This window comes from Salvelinus namaycush, chromosome 25 (genome assembly GCF_016432855.1).
Source record: "Salvelinus namaycush isolate Seneca chromosome 25, SaNama_1.0, whole genome shotgun sequence".
Lineage (NCBI taxonomy): Eukaryota > Metazoa > Chordata > Actinopteri > Salmoniformes > Salmonidae > Salvelinus > Salvelinus namaycush.
In genome coordinates this window covers 6,779,433-6,800,957 of record NC_052331.1, presented here as the reverse complement: position 1 = coordinate 6,800,957, position 21,525 = coordinate 6,779,433, and the positions used below count along the sequence as shown (strand labels likewise).

Genomic DNA, 21,525 nt, shown 5'->3' with positions numbered 1-21,525 from the left:
TCCTACCAATCCTCGACTTTCGGCGATGTCATTTACAAAATAGCCTCCAATACCCTACTCAATAAATTGGATGCAGTCTATCACAGTGCCATCCGTTTTGTCACCAAAGCCCCATATACTACCCACCACTGCAACCTGTACGCTTTCGTTGGCTGGCCCTCGCTTCATACTCGTCGCCAAACCCACTGGCTCCAGGTCATCTACAAGACCCTGCTAGGTAAAGTCCCCCCTTATCTCAGCTCGCTGGTCACCATAGCAGCACCCACCTGTAGCACGCGCTCCTGGAGGTATATCTCTCTGGTCACCCCCAAAACCAATTCCTCCTTTGGCCACCTCTCCTTCAAGTTCTCTGCTGCCAATGACTGGAACGAACTACAAAAATCTCTGAAACTGGAAACGCTTATCTCCCCCACTAGCTTTAAGCACCAGCTGTCAGAGCAGCTCACAGATTACTGCACCTGTACATAGCCCATCTATAATTTATCCCAAACAACTACCTCTTCCCCTACTGTATTTATTTATTTTGCTCCTTTGCACCCCATTATTTCTATTTCTACTTTGCACATTCTTCCACTGCAAATCTACCATTCCAGTGTTTTACTTGCTATATTGTATTTACTTCACCACCATGGCCTTTTTTGCCTTTACCTCCCATCTCACTTAATTTGCTCACATTGTATATAGACTTCTTTTTCTACTGTATTATTGACTGCATGTTTGTTTTACTCCATGTGTAACTCTGTGTTGTTGTATGTGTCGAACTGCTTTGCTTTATCTTGGCCAGGTCGCAATTGTAAATGAGAACTTGTTCTCAACTTGCCTACCTGGTTAAATAAAGGTGAAATAAAAAAAATGAAATAAATAACGACACAGGGCGAGACACAGATGCAGACACCAGAGGCAGATGGTTCGATATTTTTTGAAAAACAAGGGGCAGGCAAGAGGCAGGTCGAGGACATGCAGAAATTCATAAACCAGATCAGAGTCCAGAAGGTACAGGGCGGCAGGCAGGCTTGAGGGCAGGCTGAATGGTCAGGCAGGCAAAGGGTACAGTGTCAGGGCAGGCAAAGGGTCAGAACCGGGAGGACTAGAAAAACAGAATCTACGAAAAACAGGAGCATGGAAAAACACACTGCTTGGCTTGACTTGACAAGACAAACTGGCAACAGCCAGATAGGACTGGTATAAATACACAGGGAATAACGGGAACAAATGGGAGACACCTGGTGGGGAGTGGAGACAAGCACAAGACAGGTGAAACAGATCAGGGTGTGACACCGCGAGTCAAAACCTGGATTTGTCCAACAAGATATGCTAATTTGTGTTCTTACAGATGGTGCTATAGGGATGGAAATAGTTATTTCTACCATGCTGATCAATGGGAGTATGCTCAGTATCAACATTATGAAAAATGTACTCTGACTTAGAATTATTTATATTCTTAATGTCTTTTGAAACTTTGTAATTTTTCTTTTAAATTGAGAGAAATCTGAAAATGGGGGAATGTGAGAGAAAAATTACATATTTACAAATAACAAATAGTAAGACATTTCGGTTCTACTAATGCTGTGTTTTTAATGGTCTCCACACTAGCTCCCTGCAGCTACTGGGCGTATGGTCAAGGACATGGGTTTTACTAGAGATAGCTTAGGAGTAGAACAATCCCTCATTGTTTCTAATCATTCTTGTATTTGGGAAATTAAGCCAGGTTGGGGGTTAAAACAACACCAGGTGCACGAGATGAACCACGAGATGGACCCAAAAATGGCTTATGATGCCGCCGATCTGCATGGGAGGGGTGCAACCAGCAATGACCAACATTTTAGTGTCAGCTATATTAGAACCAGGATTCCTTTATAAAGGTTAGGCTCTCGGTCCAACACTCAAGAGTGTTGGGTCGACCAGTCTCATTATTGCAATAATTAATCGATGTTAAATAAAGATTGATCGTTTGAATAATTGTCCAAATCTCTCTCAGTATACATGAAATTCCAATATACAGTACCAGTCAAAGGTTTAGACCCACCTACTCATTCAAGGGTTTTTGAACTAAGAGCAGAACAGATGGGATGGCGTATCGCTGCAGAAAGCTCTGGTAGCCACACTGGTTAAGTGTGCCTTGAATTCTAAATAAATCACAGACAGTGTCACCAGCAAAGCACCCCCATTCTTCACGGTGGGAACCACACATGCGGAGATCATCCGTTCACCTACTCAGCGTCTCACAAACACATGGCGGTTGGAACCATAAATCGCAAATTTGGACTCATCAGATTTCCACCAATCTAATGTCCATTGCTTGTGTTTCTTGGCAAGTCTCTTCTTATTATTGGTGTCCTTTAGTAGTGGTTTCTTTGCAGCATTTCGACCATGAAGGCCTGATTCACACAGTCTCCTCTGAACAGTTGTGTTGAGATGTGTCTGAACTTGAACTCTCTGAAGCATTTATTTGGGCAGCAATCTGAGGTGCAATTAACTTTAATTAACTTATGCTCTGCAGCAGAGGTAACTCTGTGTCTTCTTTTCCAGTGGCGGTCCTCATGAGAGCCAGTTTCATCATAGCGCTTGATGGTTTTTGCAACTGCACTTGAAGAAACTTTCAAAGTTCTTGAAATTTTCTGAATTGACTGACCCTCATGTCTTAAAGTAATGATGGACTGTCATTTCTCCTTGCTTATTTGAGCTGTTCTTGCCATAATATGGACCTGGTCTTTTACCAATTATGGCAATTATATCTTCTGTATACCACTCCTACGTTGTCACAACACAACTGATTGGCTCAAACATATTAAGAAGGAAAGAAATTCCACATATTAACTTTTTGTTGAATAATATGTACATGTAGGAGGTATTAAAGTGACTATCCATAGATAATAACAGAGAGTAGCAGCAGTGTAAAAGGGGGGGAATGCAAATAGTTTGGGTAGCCATTTGATTAGATGTTCAGGAGTCTTATGGCTTGGGTGTAGAAGCTTTTAAGAAGCCTCTTGGACCTAGACTTGGCACTCCGGTACCGCTTGCCGTGCGGGAGAAGAGAGAACAGTCTATGACTAGGGTGGCTGGAGTCTTTGACAATTCTTATGGCCTTCCTCTGACACCTCCTGGTATAGAGGTCTTGGATGGCAGGAAGCTTGGCCCCAGTGATGTACTGGGGCATAAGCACTTACCCTTTGTAGTTCCTTGCGGTCAGAGGCCTGGCAGTTGCCAAACCAGGCAGTGATGCAACCCGTCAGGATGCTCTCGATGGTGCAGCTGTAGAACCTTTTGAGGATCTGACGACCCATGCCAAATTTTTCCAGTCTCCTGAGGGGGAATAGGTTTTGTCGTGCTCTCTCACGAACACTGGTCACTTTAATAATATTTAAATCAGCTTTTGGAGCTGTAGCCCCCAATGATTTTGTTTCAGCCCTGAGTCTTTTGACCTGCTGGGATGGTGTAAAACAAGCTACGTAAGCTACACTGAATTACACACTGCAACGAATACTCCAGACATGAGCCCTGGCCTGCCCTGCCTTTTTAGTGCTGCCTAAAATCATGAGGCGTCACTACAGACCCGGGTTCGATCCCGGGCTGTGTCACAGCCGGCCACAATCGAGAGACGCACAAGGCGGCGCACAATTGGCACAGCGTCGTCCAGGTTAGGGGATGGTTTGGCCTAACGGGATCTCCATGTCCCATCCCGCTCTAGCAACACCTGTGGCGGGCCGGGCGCATGAACGCTGACACGGTTGCCAGTTGTACGGTTTTTCCTCAGACACATTGGTGTGGCTGGCTTCCGGGTTAGGCGAGTAGTGTGTCAAGAAGCAGTGTTGCTTGGCAGGGTCGTGTTTCGGAGGACGCATGGCTCTCGATCTTCGCCTTTGCCAAGTCCGTACGGGAGTTGCAGAGATGGGACAAGACTGTAACTACCAATTGGATGTCATGAAATTTGGGATAAAAAAAGAGGTAAAATATATATAGTAGTACCAGTCAAAAGTTTGGCCACACCTACTCATTCTTTATTTTTTACTATTTTCTACATTGTAGAATAATAGTGAATACATCAAAACTATGAAATAACACATATAGAATCATGCAGTAACCAAAAAAGTGTTAAACAAATCAAAATATATTTTTGATTTTAGATTCTTCAAAGTAGCTTTTGCCTTGATGATAGCTTTGCACACTCTTGGCATTCTCTCAACCAGCTTTGTGAGGAATGCTTTTCCAAAAGTCTTGAAGGAGTTCCCACATATGCTGAGCACTTGTTGGCTGCTTTTCCTTCACTCTGCGGTCCAACTCATCCCAAACAATCTCAATTAGGTTGAGGTCGGGTGATTGTGGAGGCCAGGTCATCTAATGCAGCACTCCATCACTCTCCTTCTTGGTCAAATAGCCCTTACACAGCCTGGAAGTGTGTTTTGGGTCATTGTCCTGTTGAAAAACAAATGATAGTCCCAAGCTACGTAAGCTACACTGAATTACACACTGCAACGAATACTCCAGACATGAGCCCTGGCCTGCCCTGCCTTTTTAGTGCTGCCTAAAATCAGCCTTTCTGTGTACGGTGGAGCAAAATACAGAGAGATCCTTAATGAAAACCTGCTTCAGAGTGCTCAGGACCTCAGACTGGGGTGAAAGTTCACCTTCCAACAGTACAACGACTCTAAGCACACACCCAAGGCACTGCAGCAGTGGCTTCGGGACAAGTCTCTGAATATCCTTGAGTGGCCCAGCCAGAGCCCGGACTTGAACCCGATCTAAAATCTCTAGAGAGACCTGAAAATAGCTGTGCAGCAACGCTCCTCATCCAACCTGACAGATGATCTGCAGAGAAGAATGGGAGAAACTTCCCAAATACAGGTGTGCCAAGCTTGTAGCATCATACCAAAGAAGACTCGAGGCTGTAATCGTTGCCAAAGTAATTCTATTACACTAGATGTTTGTCGTTGAACCAAGGTCTAGAAATGAAACACCATGTAGAATAAACATGTTTAACCATTTATTAAATAATGAATAATGCAAGTTTAGGTAATATAGGCTCTGCTTCTTCAGGGTAGCTCACTGCCCAAGTAAAGTGTCAACATATAAAAAGTCCTACAAGCAGTGAGCACGGTAAAGTATGCCAATCCCCTCAGCAGGAAAACAGACCCTAACAGGTGAAGGCTGGGGTGGTGGTCGGAGGAAAATAATTAAACACATACTAGCAGTAGAAGCAAGCGGCAGCAGGATGTGAGAGCAGAAGCGGTCAGCTTAAATAAACCACCAAATAAGGTAAGTGATTGTTACTAGCATCTAATTGCGTTAGCTGAGGTGGGCACTCTGGTTCCCTTTTTGAACTGGCAATCTTTGGGCAAAATTCAAATAGGGTTTTCTAGCTCTTCAAGCTACTGAATATGGCTGGTTAACAAGATGGCGATGTTTCAAAAAGGCCTAGCTTGTGCATCACTATCAATAGCTAGTGAACAGGAAAGTGAACAGGAAAAAAGGATGGATAGCTAACTGATTCTTACATGTACTACTAAAGTTAAAAAGCTTATGATTGGTGTAAACACTGGTGAGAGAGTTTCCTTCCACCATATTTTTATATGATATGATTTATTTGACCATTTAAAAAACACAATATAACCACATGTGTATACAACGCAATTGAAAATCATCCAGGATAACACAAAAAGTGAAAAAACGTATTTCTAACGTGTTCCTCTTGTTAACAAAATATATGAGTCATCTATATGAGTCATCAATGAACAACAAATGAAGGATGGGAAAATAATTGTGTCTCTAGTCAGCTTTGGATGTTTGGTAAGAAAAGGCAGTTTGCCTTGAGCAAAGGGTGCATCGATTGTACAGTAGGCCTACAGCCAGGGAGAAAGTCAATCTGTCAGACAGGGCAGGAGCTCTTCATCAGGGTCCCTCTCTTTCTCCGACATTCTCAGTTCCTCCATAGCCACTCCTCCATAGGTAGCTGATCCGTGCTACATGTGAGCTACACGCGAGAACTCATTTTCCACTTTGACAAACGTGTACAGGTAGCACAGAAGAAACATGCTATACACCCGAAGAAAGGTCAACTAATCCAACTGGCATTTGAGGGGGATCTTATAAAAAGATTTCAGGAGAATTGAATGATAGATTACTCAGGAAGTTTCACAGAGCATCAAGGAAGCTGCAACTCATTTGAAAAGGTAAGATTGAAACAATCTAGCTGGTTGTTTTTTTAAATCAAAATCTTGCTTTAGTGTGTCCATTGTGCTGATAGAGCGCTGCGAGATTTCGTGCCATTCAACCTGTCACTTCTTGGTCTAAAGCATTTTTTGAACTCGTATGTTTACTGTGGTACAACGTGATATAAGCAGAATTCAATATAATTCCAATGCAAGAACCCAAATGATGCCCCTGGGTATGAATACATTTCGGTATGCTACATTCTATTATGTTTTTCTTGATAAACCTATTGGTTTTCATTACTGTAAATGGAAAAGTACGTATTGGAAATGTGTTTATGGTATACTGGCATTGCTAAATTGATTATGTGGGTCGAATTTGATTGACAGAAGTGTATTGTGCCATACAGGGTTGGAGAGTAACGGATTACATGTAAACAATTGCAAAAACTGTAATCCGTTACATTACCATCAAAATTATTATAATCAGATTAGATACTTTTGAAAAATGTGATTATTACTTCAAGGATTACTTTTAAATTCAGAAAGGATGCTTGCGAAAAAAACATCTTTGACACTTCTCTGTTTTCTCAATGACATTCAAACAGCTTTGAAAAATAGAGCAAGTTTAAATTTGTTCAACATGACATTAAATCAGAGACCACAATGATGACATCCCAAATGTGTTTGATGGATCTAGGGAAAAGAGCAGGAATAGGCTTTTGTAGGCTACAGTCCAAGCCATGTCTTCCAATGGTGCGACTGCTGGTGGCATCCAAAGATTATCCAACTTGAATAAACGCTTGGAGATAAGGATGACAGCAGTGGTGTAGTCAATGGCGATCATTATTGATATCTACTTAGCGCATTGATAGGAAAAGGGTTAGGCTTAGCTAAAATGAATAGAAGGTTAGGATAAATAACTTGGTAGGTTAGAAGAAATAAAGAGAATTAGTTTAAGATTAGGAAAGTGGTTGGGGTTAGGCTTAACTAAAATGCTACAGTTGTCAACAATTGACTAGTCATGCAGCCCAATCAGCCACGCAAAACTGTCTTGAGTGGCATCAAATCTGCCCAATTAGCTGATTCCCTTTCTTTACACCTACTTATGTTGATCCTCCCACTTCTGTTGACACACCCACTTTCAGACACACCCCATCATGTATGCAGTTACCCATGACTCGTCAGAATCACTTCTGCCTGTGTGTTCCCTTGACAACGCAAAATGTGTGATTCAAAAAAGTGACGTCACCGCGTATTTCCCATGTTCCTTTGCGAATCCCAGTCAAGCGTTTGTTGGTGAAAACATTAGTCTCCGTCTGGGCTGGAGAATAAAGAATATACATTTTTCTCCACATAAATCTCGCCAGACAAACAATAATCTCCGATTCAGTTCATAACTGAGTCTTTCACGCTGCACGGTAGGTCAATTTGAAAAATGTTTGTGTGAGAAACAAGTTCGAACGTTTGGAGATTGATAGGTTGCTAACGTTAGCGCGGTACTAACGTTACTGGTCAGCGAAAGGTACAGCTATGTGATTTATGACTAGCATGGCTTTATCGTGCTAATTGTAGTTAGCTTTCTACAATCAGTGGCTTTAGAGTCGTCGAATAATTTTATTTTTGGACGGTGTTTGAAAGTGGCTTTCATATTGGCTCAAGTCTTGAACTATAATATGGCTAGCTAGTTCAAGGTGCTATCCGGCATTCTTGAACTAGAGATCTAACACTAGTTTTCTGCCAATTAAAATTGTAACGTAGACCCTTGGGCTTAGTTTAGAGAGAACAACATAAGTAAGCAATGCCAACAGTTTTCTGTAGATGCACGACAGAAGCAGTTGCATATGGCTCTATGATGAAACTGGCTTTCATGAGGACCACCACAGGAAAGGAAGACCCAAAGTTACCTCTGCTGCAGAGGATAAGTTAATTACAGCCAGCGAGATTAGTGCGCCAGCTACTCAAATCTCCGCACAAAACAACCCGAATAGCTAGGTACAATTTACAGAAAACAAAACAGTGCTTTGGAACTAAGTATTGAATTAATCTACATCAATAGGCAAAGCCCAGTATCACTTAGAATATGCATAATGTGCAGCTGACAAGTACACTATATATACAAAAGTATGTGGACACTCCTTCAAATGAGAGGATTTGGCTATTTCTGCCTCACCTGTTGCTCAATTTTATACACCTGTCAAGGTGTATAAAATTGGTGTATAAAATTGAGCACACAGCCATGCAATCTCATAGACAAACATTGGCAGAAGAATGGCCTTACTGAAGATATTTGTGCCTTTCAACGTGGCACCGTCATAGGATGCCACCTTTACATACAAGTCAGTTTGTAAAATTTCTGCCCTGTTACAGCTGCTCCGGTCAACTGTACGTGCTGTTGTGAAGTGGAAAGGTCTAGGAGCAACAACGGACAGCTGTGAAGTGGTAGGCCACACAAGCTCACAGAACAGGACTGCCCAGGGCTGTAGCGTTTAAAAAATCGTCTGTCCTCGGTTTCAACACTCACTACCGAGTTCCAAACTGCCTCTGTTCTGGCGTGGGTTACCATGCCAGAACAGCTTTCTGGCAGGCTTCTTGAAGAAGACAGATCTCATCCAGGTCACAAGTGATGCAACTTCAGAGAAGTATTTGTAGTGCTGCCAGATCTCACCCACCAGATTGATGACATGGCAGAGACCGGTAACATGGACACTGTTGGGCATCACTCCTTTCAGAACCTCCTTGTATGTCTTCAGGCAGTAGGAGGCATTATCTGTGACCACTGCCCAGGCATCGTTCAGGTTCAGATGGTTGCTGTGGAGGGAGGCTAGTACAGCTGGGAAAACGTTGAGTAGAGGGTGCGACAAAACCTTTTCCCCCTCAGGAGACTAAAGATTTGGCATGGGTCCTCAGATCCTCAAAAGGTTTTACAGCTGCACCATCGAGAGCATCCTGACGGGTTGCCTCACTGCCTGGTATGGCAACTGCTCGGCCTCCGACCGCATGTCACTACAGAGGGTAAGCTTCCTGCCATCCGTGACCTCTGTACCAGGAGGTGTTAGCAGAAGGCCCACAAAATTGTCAGACTCCAGCCACCCTTGGCATGGAATGTCCTCTCTGCTACTGTACGGCAAGCGGTACCGAAGTGCCAAGTCTAGGTCCAAGAGGCTTCTTAACAGCTGTTACCCCCAAGCCATAATACTCCTGAACAGCTAGTCAAATTGCTACCCAGACAATTTGCATTGCCCCCCCCCCCCCCCCCCCCCCCGTCTTCTACGCTGCTGCTACTCTGTTATTATCTATGCCTAGTCACTTTAATTACTCTACCTACATGAACATATTACCTCGACACCGGTGCACCCGCACATTGACTCTGTACCGGTACCCCTGTGTATATAGCCCCGCTATTGTTATTTACTGCTGCTCTTTAATTATTTGTTATTTTTATATCATTTTATTTTAATATATAGGTATTTTCTTAAGGGCTTGTAAGTAAGCATTTCACCTGTTGTTCGGCGCATCTGACAAAGAAAATTTGATTTGATTTTAAGCTCTTAGCTGTTGGACTCTGGAGTGATGCATCGCGCTTCACCATCTGGCAGTCCGACGCACGAGTCTGTATTTGGCGGATGCCTGGAGAACGCTACCTGCCCCAATGCATAGTGCCAACTTAAGTTTGGTGGAGGAGGAATACTGGTCTGGGGCTGTTTATCATGGTTCGGGCTAGGCCCCTTAGTACCAGTGAAGGGAAATCTTAATGATACAGTATACAATGAAATTCTAGACAATTTTCTGCTTCCAACTTTGTGGCCCTTTCCTGTTTCAGCAAGACAATGGCTCCATGCACAAAGCGAGGTCCATACAGAAATGGTGTGGAAGAACTTGACAGGCCTTCACAGAGCCCTGAACCATCAAACACCTTTGGGATGAATTGGAATGCTCTTGTGGTTGATTGGAAGCAAGTACCTGCAGCAATGTTCCAACATCTAGTGGCAAGCCTTCCCAGAAGAGTGGTAGCTGATATGACAGCAAAGGGGTGACCAACTCCATATTAATGCCCATGATTTTGGAATGAGATGTTCAAGCAGGTGTCCACATACTTTTGGTCATGTAGTGTAGCTATGATATTTGTGAATGTAAATCCATGCTATATAATTTCCTATTCCTTTACAGCTATGGACCAGGACTATGAGTGTCGGCTGCTCAGGCAGATCAACATCCAGAACGAGAATGCCAGCCCTATTGTAAGTGGATTGACTTTTTAAAAGGTATTGTCTGTACTGTTTATTATTCTGTATTGGCTTGTGTTGTCCAATATCATTCTGTATTGAGATGGTATGATGTTCCCTTGTTTACATCTTGCAAATATCTTAGAATTCAAACCTCAAGATGGTGTCTAAATGTATTCATGTATGAATTGCTTGGAACACACTTAGCTGACCACAGACTGTTCAGGGATTTGGAGAGTGAGTTTTAGTTCAATTGATGGGACATGGGGTGAAGGTAATCTATCCAGCGATACTAGTGATTTTAACGTTTCAGTCTACAGGTTAATTTGCATAGTGTGGTGGAATTAAATTGGCGCGTGTGTGTATTTTCGTTAGTTGTCATGTATCTCATTTATCACACAGCCTAGTTTGTGGAGCGGAATAGCCTATCACCTGTCAGACAGAGCGAGAGCAGCTCATCAGAAATGTGCTGCTGGAGTGAAACGTGCTTTTGTAAGCCCAGTCATTGCGCCACCAATAATTTTAAATGCACATATTTTGATGGCCACGATTTAAAGAGCTATTTTTATGAACTTGTAATTAAATCGCGCCTCCCATTCGAGTGCATAGGCTTTACCAACGGTAGACAGGCTATCAGCGCGTAACTAGAGAGTATAACTGCATCCAAAATAACACCGTCGACTGCAGTTAATGCACTTTTACTGCAGTTTCACAACTGCTATCTTTTTTTTGGTAAGGGTAGCCAAAATCCAACGATAGAAATATGGAGGAAATTATTTTATAAAGGCCGTTAACCAGAATATTTCTCCTTTTGTTTTATTGGTTTTCATTTAAACTTTATTTAGTTGTCCAGAAGCCGAAGGTACAATCCTAGTCATATTAGCAACCCATGCTAGTTTTTGCTGTTAGATTTCCCCTCTTCTCTAAGTTTAACAGAGATTTTCATGAGTCACATATGGAACTGCTCGCCATCAGGTGCTCTGTTTAAAACTGTGTTTTCCAACTAATTGCATTTTGGGAAATGTTAAATTATGTTTTAATTGCCTGCGTCATTACAGGAGTTGCGTGTTCAATAATAGGTTATATATATATATATATATATATATATATATATATATATATATATACATATACAGTGGGGCAAAAAAGTATTTAGTCAGCCACCAATTGTGCAAGTTCTCCCACTTAAAAAGATGAGAGAGGCCTGTAATTTTCATCATAGGTACACTTCAACTATGACAGACAAAATGAGGGGGAAAAATCCAGAAAATCACATTGTATGATTTTTTTTATGAATTTATTTGCAAATTATGGTGGAAAATAAGTATTTGGTCAATAACAAAAGTTTATCTCAATACTTTGTTATATACCCTTTGTTGGCAATGACAGAGGTCAAACGTTTTCTGTAAGTCTTCACAAGGTTTTCACACACTGTTGCTGGTATTTTGTCCCATTCCTCCATGCAGATCTCCTCTAGAGCAGTGATGTTTTGGGGCTGTTGCTGGGCAACACAGACTTTCAACTCCCTCCAAAGATTTTCTATGGGGTTGAGATCTGGAGACTGGCTAGGCCACTCCAGGACCTTGAAATGCTTCTTACGAAGCCACTCCTTTGTTGCCCGGGCGGTGTGTTTGGGATCATTGTCATGCTGAAAGACCCAGCCACGTTTCATCTTCAATGCCCTTGCTGATGGAAGGAGGTTTTCACTCAAAATCTCACGATACATGGCCCCATTCATTCTGTCCTTTACACGGATCAGTCGTCCTGGTCCCTTTGCAGAAAAACAGCCCCAAAGCATGATGTTTCCACCCCCATGCTTCACAGTAGGTATGGTGTTCTTTGGATGCAACTCAGCATTCTTTGTCCTCCAAACACGACGAGTTGAGTTTTTACCAAAAAGTTCTATTTTGGTTTCATCTGACCATATGACATTCTCCCAATCGTCTTCTGGATCATCCAAATGCTCTCTAGCAAACTTCAGACGGGCCTGGACATGTACTGGCTTAAGCAGGGGGACACGTCTGGCACTGCAGGATTTGAGTCCCTGGCGGCATAGTGTGTTACTGATGGTAGGCTTTGTTACTTTGGTCCCAGCTCTCTGCAGGTCATTCACTAGGTCCCCCCGTGTGGTTCTGGGATTTTTGCTCACCGTTCTTGTGATCATTTTGACCCCACGGGGTGAGATCTTGCGTGGAGCCCCAGATCGAGGGAGATTATCAGTGGTCTTGTATGTCTTCCATTTCCTAATAATTGCTCCCACAGTTGATTTCTTCAAACCAAGCTGCTTACCTATTGCAGATTCAGTCTTCCCAGCCTGGCGCAGGTCTACAATTTTGTTTCTGGTGTCCTTTGACAGCTCTTTGGTCTTGGCCATAGTGGAGTTTGGAGTGTGACTGTTTGAGGTTGTGGACAGGTGTCTTTTATACTGATAACAAGTTCAAACAGGTGCCATTAATACAGGTAACGAGTGGAGGACAGAGGAGCCTCTTAAAGAAGTTGTTACAGGTCTGTGAGAGCCAGAAATCTTGCTTGTTTGTAGGTGACCAAATACTTTTTTCCCACCATAATTTGCAAATAGATTCATAAAAAATCATACAATGTGATTTTCTGGATTTTTTTTGTCATTATGTCTGTCATAGTTGAAGTGTACCTATGATGAAAATTACAGGCCTCTCTCATCTTTTTAAGTGGGAGAACTTGCACAATTGGTGGCTGACTAAATACTTTTTTGCCCCACTGTATATAGCCTTTTTACTTTAAGATGATAGGTTTGCTATTGTTGCATGTTTCCATTAACTTCTTATGGCTGCAGGGGCAGTATTGAGTAGCTTGGATGAAAAGGTGCCCAGAGTAAACTGCCTGCTCCTCAGTCCCAGTTGCTAATATATGCATATTAGTATTGGATAGAAATAACTGAAGTTTCTAAAAATGTTTGAATGATGTCTGTGAGTATAACAGAACTCATATGGCAGGCAAAAACCTGAAAATCCAACAAGGAAGTGGAAAATCTCAGGTTTGTAGGTTTTCAACTCATCGCCTATCGAATACACAGTGGGATATGGGTCAGTTTGCACTTCCTACGGCTTCCACTAGATGTTAACAGTCTTTAGAACCTTGTCTGATGCTTCTACTGTGAAGTGGGGCCGAAGGAGAGGGGAATGAGTAAGGTATATCATGACCTGACCATGCACTAACCATGCGCGTTCATGTGAGAGCGAGCTCTGTTCCATCGCACTTCTGAAGACAATGGAATTCTCCGGTTGGAATATTATTGAAGATTTATGTTAAAAACATCCTAAAGATTGATTCAATACATTGTTTGACATGTTTCTACTGACTCTTACGGAACTTTTTGACATTTCGTCTGCTTTTAGTGAACGCGCTTCGTGACTTTGGATTTGTTTACCAAACGCGCTAACAAAAGTAGCTATTTGGACATAAGCGAACAAAACAAACATTTCTTGTGGGAGTCCTGGGAGTGCATTCCGACGAAGATCAGCAAAGGTAAGTGAAGATTTATAATGCTATTTCTGACTTTTGTTGACTCCACAATTTGGCGGGTAACTGTATGGCTTGCTTTTGTGGCTGAACGCTGTTCTCAGATTATTGAATATTGTGCTTTTGCCGTAAAGCTTTTTTGAAATCTGACACAGCGGTTGCATTAAGAACAAGTTTATATTTAATTCTATGTAAAACATGTATCTTTCATCAAAGTTTATGATGAGTATTTCTGTTATTTGATGTGGCTCTCTGCAATTTCTACGGATATTTTGGAAGAATTTCTGAACATGGCGCCAATGTAAACTGAGGTTTTTGGATATGAATATGAACTTTATCGAACAAAACATATATGTATTGTGTAACATGAAGTCCTATGAGTATCATCTGATGAAGATCATCAGAGGTTAGTGATTCATTTTATCTCCATTTCTGTGTTTTTCTGTGATTTTGCGGTGACCTAACATAATCGTTTGTGGTGCTTTCGCTGTAAAGCCTTTTTGAAATCGGACACTGTGGTGGGATTAACAATAAGTGTATCTTTAAAATGGTGTGAAATACTTGTATGCTTGAGGATTTTTAATTATGAGATTTCTGTTTGAATTTGGCGCCCTGCACTTTCACTGGCTGTTGTCATATCGATCCCGTTAACGGGATTGCAGCCCTATTAAGCTGTTAATGAAAAATGTATGTTCCTTGTATGCATGCATAGTGTTTTCTGTTGGCCACGACATTTTAGTGTTTTGCACAAATTTAACCTGGTTAACAAGGGTATGTTAGTTGGCAGAAAAGTGTACCGTCATTTGCGTCACCCGAGATCCAAATCCCCTGATAGTAGATCAGGAGTACGAGTAGGCTATACTTGCCCCGACATGTACGAGAACCTGTTAGTGTATTTAGTTTTGCAGAACTGTATATGGAACATTATGTTAGGCTAAGCAAAACACACTGTCAGTGTTTTGAAGTTCAAAGCTACTGAACAAAGGCTGGATTTCCTCAGATCACTGACAATCGTCTGATCCTGGCTCCTCCCTAACCGGGATAATAACAAAACTGCTTTGTGAAGACTAAAGGGAGTGTCTGTGTGAAACTAGGGCTTTGCTATTTAACACAGTGTGTGGTCTAAAAGCTAAGGTTTTATTAAAATAGTCTATTTTATTCAGGTCCCCTGGTGTTTTATCTAAATTAAAATCACCTATGATTGACCTCTTCTGTTTACTTAATAACACGTTTTACCCCTCCCCTCTTCCTGTGGAAACCCATTAAAAATAGACCTTAGGCTACATGTATTTCTTTCAATCGTATTTCTATTGAACATTCAATCTGCCATTGAATTCCTTATGCAGGCCACCTACGCTTTGTTTTGGGCCACCTACAGTACCAGTCAAAAGTTTAGAGATACCTACTCATTCAAGGGTTTTTTGTTATTTTGACTATTTTCTACATTGTAGAATAATAGTGAAGACAGAACTATGAAATCATGTTCTAAACAAAAAAGTGTATTCTTCAAAGTAGCCACCCTTTGCCTTGATGTTAGCTTTGCACATTCTTGGAATTATCTCAACCAGCTTCAGCTGGAATGCTTTTCCAACAGTCTTGAAGGAGTTCCCACATATGCTGAGCACTTGTTGGCTGCTTTACCTTCACCCTGTGGTCCAACTCATCCCAAACCATCTCAATTGGGTTGAGGTCGGGGGATTGTGGAGGCCAGGTCATCTGATGCAGCACTCCATCACTCTCCTCCTTGGTCAAATAGCCCTTACACAGCCTGGTGGTCTGTTGGGTCATTGTCCTGTTGAAAAACAAATGATAGTCCCACTAAGCGCAAGACAGATGGGATGGCGTATCGCTGCAGAATGCTGTGGTAGCCATGCTGGTTAAGTGTGCCTTGAATTCTAAATAAATCACAGATGGATCACCTGCAAAGCACCCCCACAACTCCTCCATGCTTCACGGTGGGAACCACACATGCAGATTATCTGTTCACCTAGTCTGCATCGCACAAAGACGGTTTGAACCAAACATCTCAAATTTGGACTCATCAGACCAAAGGACAACTGTCCACTGGTTTAATGCCCATTGCTCATGTTTATTGGCACAAGCAAGTCTCTTCTTATTGGTGTCCTGTAGTAGAGGCTTCTTTGCAGCAATTCAACCATGAAGGCCTGATTCACGCAGTCTCTTCTGAACAGTTGATGTTGAGGTGTCTGTTACTTGAACTCTAGCATTTATTTGGGCTGCAATTTCTTAGGCTGTTAACTCTGCTGCAGAGGATATGTTCAAAGAGGTAACCCTCTGTCTTCCTTTCCTGTGGTGGTCCTCATGAGAGCCAGTTTCGTCATAGCTCTTGATTGTTTTTGAGACCGCATTTGAAGAACATTTCAAAGTTCTTAATTCTCTGCATAGATTGACTTTCATGTCTTAAAGTAATGATGGACTGTTTCTTTTTGGTTGTTTGTGCTGTTCTTGCCATAATTTGGACTTAGCCCTATTTGGTAAAAGACCATCTTCTGTATACTACCACTACCTTGTCACAACACAACTTATTGGCTCAAATGCATTAAGGAAATCAATTCCACAAATTAACTTTTAACAAGGCACACCTGTTAATTGAAATGCATTCCAGGTGACTACCTCATGAATCTGGTTGAGGCTGCCAAGAGTTTGCAAAGCTGTCATCAAGGCAAAAGGTGGCTACTTTGAAGAATCTAAAATATCTTTTGATTTGTTGAAACACTTTTTTTTTATCAGACATGATTCCATATGTGTTATTTCATAGTTTTGATGTCTTCACTATTGTTCTACAATTAGAAAACAGTAACAATTAAGGAAAAACACGTTAATGAGTAGGTGTGTCCAAAATTATGACTGGTACTGTATATAAGGTCCCATGGTTGACCGTGCATGTCAGAGCAAAAACTAATCCACGATGTCAAAGGAATTGTCCGTAGTGCTCCAAGACAGGATTGTGTCGGCACAGATCTGGGGAAGGTTCCCAAAAAATGTCTGCAGCATTGAAGGTCCCCAAAAACACAGTGGCCTCCATTCTTAAATGGAAGAAGTTTGCAATCACCAAGACTCTTCCGAGAGCTGGCCGCCCGGCCAAACTGAGCAATCTGGAGAGAAGGGCCTTGGTCAGGGAGGTGACCAAGAACCCGATTGTCACTCTGACAGAGCTCTAGAGTTCCTCTGCGGAGATGGGAGAACCTTCAAGAAGGACAACCATCTCTGCAGCACTCCACTAATCAGGCCTTTATGGTAGTGACCAGACAGAAGCCACACCTCAGTAAAAGGCTCATGACAGCCCGCTTGGAGTTTGCCAAAAGGCACCTACAGACAAGATTCTCTGGTCTGATGAAACCAAGATTGAACTCTGGCCTGAATGCCAAGTGTCACTTCTGAAGGAAATCTGGCACCATCTCTACAGTGAAGCATGGTGGTGGCAGCATCATGCTGTGGGGATGTTTTTCAGATGCAGGTACTGGGACACTTGTCAGGATCACTGGAAAGATGAACGGAGCAAAGTACAGAGAGATCCTTGATGATAACCTGATCCAGAGTGCTCAGGACCTTAGACTTGAGCGACGGTTCACCTTCCAACAGGACAACGTCCCTAAGCACACAGCCAAGACAACTTAAGAGTGGCTTTGGGAAAAGTCTCAATGTCCTTCAGTGACCCAGAGCCTGGACTTGAACCTGATCGAAGGTCTCTGGGGAGACCTTAAAATAGCTGTGTCAACAACGCTCCACATCCAACCTGACAGAGCCTGTGAGGATCTGCAGAGAAGAATAAGAGAAACTCCCCAAATACAGGTGTGCCAAGCTTGTAGTGTCATACCCAAGAATACTTGATGCTGTAATTGCTGCAAAAGGTGCTTCAACAAAGTACTGAGTAAAGGTCTGAATACTTATGCAAATTAGATATTTCAGTTTATTTTTAATAGATTAGCAAAAAAGTCAACATGTTTTTGTTTTTTCATTATGGGGTAATGTGTGTAGATTGAGGGGATAAAAAAATAAAATAATCTATTTTAGAATGAGGGGATAAAAAAAATACAAAACAATTTTAGAATGAGGCCTAACAATGTGGGAAAATGTCAAGTGATATGATTACTTTCCGAAGGCACTGTGTTTTGTGTGTGTGCTCAGCAGAAAAAGAAACGTCCCTTTTTCAGGACCCTGTCTTTCAAACTTCACAGATCTTCATTGTAAAGGGTTTAAAGACTGTTTCCCATGCTTGTTCAATGAACAATTAATGAACATGCACCTGTGGAACGGTCGTTAAGACACTAACAGCTTACAGACGGTAGGCAATTAAGGTCCCAGTTATGATAACTTAGGACACTAAAGAGGCCTTTCTACTGACTGAAAAACACCACAAGAAAGATGCCCAGGGTCCCTGCTCATCTGCGTGAACGTGCCTTAGTCATGCTGCAAGGAGGCATGAGGACTGCAGATGTGGCTAGGGAAATAAATTGCAATGTCCGTACTGTGAAACGCCTAAGACAGCGCTACGGAGACAGGACGGACAGCTGATCGTCCTCGCAGTGGCAGACCGCGTGTAACTACACCTGCACAGGATTGGTACATCCGAACATCACACCTGCGGAACAGGATGGCAACAACAACTGCCCGAGTTACACCAGGAACGCACAATCCCTCCATCAGTGCTCAGACTGTCTGCGAGAGGCTGGACTGAGGGCTTGTAGGCCGGTCCTCACCAGACATCACCGGCAACAACGTCGGGCACAAACCCACCGTCGCTGGACCAGACAGGACTGGCAAAAAGTGCATCATCGGACTGAGCTTGTTGTCATTGCAGGCAATCTGAACACTGTATATTACAGGGAAGACATCCTCCTCCCTCATGTGGTACCCTTCCTGCAGGCTCATCCTGACATGACCCTCCAGCATGACAATGCCACCAGCCATACTGCTCGTTCTGTGTGTGATTTCCTGCAAGACAGGAATGTCAGTGTTCTGCCATGGCCAGCGAAGAGCCCGGATCTCAATCCCATTGAGCACGTCTGGGACCTGTTGGATCGGAGGGTGAGGGCTTGGGCCATTCCCCCCAGAAATGTCTGGGAACTTGCAGGTGCCTTGGTGGAAGAGTGGGGTAACATCTCACAGCAGGAACAGACAAATCTGGTGCAGTCCATGAGGAGGAGATGCACTGCTATTTAAACATGTTAAGTTTGCTGAAAATAAACGCAGTTGACAGTGAGAGGACCTTTCTTTTTTTTGATGAGTTTGTATATATGTGTATCTTTGAACTGACAATCACCAAAATACATTTGTCAGGGAGAATTTGAAATTCTTTTAATTTACCTGTATTGATTTTATGTTTTGAGCAAAGGAACACCGCTTTAGTCATGGTAGAATGGGAATTTAATTTCTCTCAGTATTTGCTATATAGGGCACTATAAAATCAGCGTTTTGCAGAAAACGTGGACGGAATACAGGCATTAAAATAGAATTAAAAATGTATTATACTTATTAGAAAATAACTTAATTTGCCCAAGTTAATCATAATGTGGGAACAAAATGCTTCAGTAATTTGTATTTTCTGCCACTTTCTGAAACGGCACAGGAATGCCCATCTCTGTGTTATGTAAACCCCCACCGATATGGGTTTCACTGACTTATACAGTATCTGCTGATATTTTTATTATAGCTGGACCCAAAAAATATCATGAAATGATTGTGCTTAAAACAGCACTAACAAAGATACTCAAAGCTGATCTCTTAAATTTGAGGAAAGGACATTAATGTAAGCACCACATACAATTTAGTAGCACCAGAAAGACAATATATTTTTTTAAATAGATAAACTTACTCTATTGAAAGGAGGATATACTGCACACAGATTCCAGCAAATAATTATTCTCTGAAGACTGAGCTGACTTATACTAGCCAGCTGGAAAACAATGACATGGAACACATTTTCAATGTATTGGTACTTAGCTATATTTTCGTAAATTGTAGGGCTGTAGCCACTGAATTCTGGTAGTAGTCACTGGAAAGGAAAAACATCAATCACAACATTTGCAGCTGGAATAGCGCTGCCTCTCGCCCAAGGCGTTGCCTCAGTGAATGGTATTTTCTATGCGGGATCTTTGAAGTTTAACTTTTTAAAATGGTAAGGTTTATGATTTAGGTTAGGGTTTAGCATAGGGACGTCCCAAGGATTCCTGTTAACACTACCCTCAGTGAACGGTGTCCACTACTCTCACACTGCTGGCAAGATGGGGGTGACGAAACGTGAATTTGGACCAGTCCCTGACAAATGACAACCCATACATCAAAAAGTAGCCATGAAGCGCTATTTTGTAACCTGCTGTTTTTGTGTGTGTCTATATAAACATTTGAATGACAGAGCTTGAGGAATAACCTTTGCAAAGAGCAAATATAAAACACCAGATTTTTCCGGCTTCACTAAAGGGCTGCAACGTTAACATCACCAAAGTTGAACGTTCTTAGCACGGCTTTACATTTGGGCACAGCATCAATTGTTTTTTACGACACCCAAAACCATACCATGACACTTAATGTAACAGTATATGGCCAGTGTGCATTTCTGGCACTTTATTGAGCTGCCAAGCTTCTATCTACGAAGCACTCAACGTAGAAGCAGTAACAGTTAGTAATTCACTGTCCTCCCCGACAAGTGTAGTTGCGTTGGGTGATCGTGTCCAGTCTTGCTGTATCGCGCCATGGCAAGGTGGGTTTATAGCCATGTAAAGAGTGCCCTATTAATTATTTGGCGATACAAATACATTCATAAAAGTCCAACCAATAAATCGGTCGGCCTCTAGTGGGGTGCGCGCGTATGTCTAGAGTGTGTACATTGTGCAGCCGTTTGCTATCATGCTAATGATAACCGTATGCTGGTAATGGAAAGGTTTTCCCAAAAACCTTATTGATTTTAAATGTTAACCACAAAGTAGCCTATGCCTACCTGGCATAATGACATCATGATTATTTGTATCAATCAAGTGGCCATTTGTTTGGCACACTGCAATCACATGAGTGCTACAGAAACACTGCTAGCTAAACTAAACAACAGCATGGTGTGCACCTGCATTAAAGAATAGCTACACCCAAAATTCTAAGTTTCTTTAGGTTTTTCGCACAACTCAAGTGGTCTCCTAATGTGTTTTAAAGGAATACTTCTGGATTTTGGCAATCTATTTCCCTAGAGGCAGATGAGGTCGTGAATACCATTTGTATGTCTGTCCTGTATGAAGGAAGTTGGTAGTTTTTGCGAGCCGGTGCTAACTAGCATTAGCGCAATGACTGGAAGTTTGTGGTATCTACTCAAAATAAAACAGATTTGTATAATGCCCTAGCTTTAAAACTGCAAACATTTTAGCTCCACTCCATGGAGAAACGTGTAGATTTGCAGGAAATTGGCTTAAAAAATAGTGTCCTCTTATGACGATTCCCCCTCTTACACTGTATCCTTCGCTCTTTCCCCCTGTAAAGAAGGCCATAGATGCAATGCGAGCGCTGACACCCACCAACTCCCCTCTGTCGTCACCAAGCAAACATGGCGACCGCTTCATCCCCTCCCGCGCCGGCGCCAACTGGAGCGTCAACTTCCACCGCATCAACGTGAGACCCCTGCAATGCACCCTGGGATTTTGTCTTCTGCC

General features: G+C 42.3%; 1 protein-coding gene across 5 annotated transcripts in view; it reads left to right on the top strand.

Moving 5' to 3' along the window:
* The first annotated feature begins 7,432 nt into the window (after window positions 1–7,432).
* Window positions 7,433–21,525, top strand: part of LOC120020164 (fizzy-related protein homolog) — a 32,069-nt gene continuing 17,976 nt past the window's right edge. For 2 of the 5 annotated variants that reach the window (XM_038963647.1, XM_038963646.1), the window contains exons 1-3: window positions 7,433–7,567; window positions 10,317–10,411; window positions 21,356–21,484. In XM_038963647.1, the coding sequence (XP_038819575.1) occupies window positions 21,420–21,484 (65 nt within the window). In that variant the 5' untranslated portion in view covers window positions 7,433–7,567; window positions 10,317–10,411; window positions 21,356–21,419. Of the gene's footprint in view, window positions 7,568–10,316; window positions 10,412–19,084; window positions 21,485–21,525 lie in introns of those variants that run through there. The other 3 variants (XM_038963645.1, XM_038963648.1, XM_038963649.1) reach the window with 3 other exon arrangements.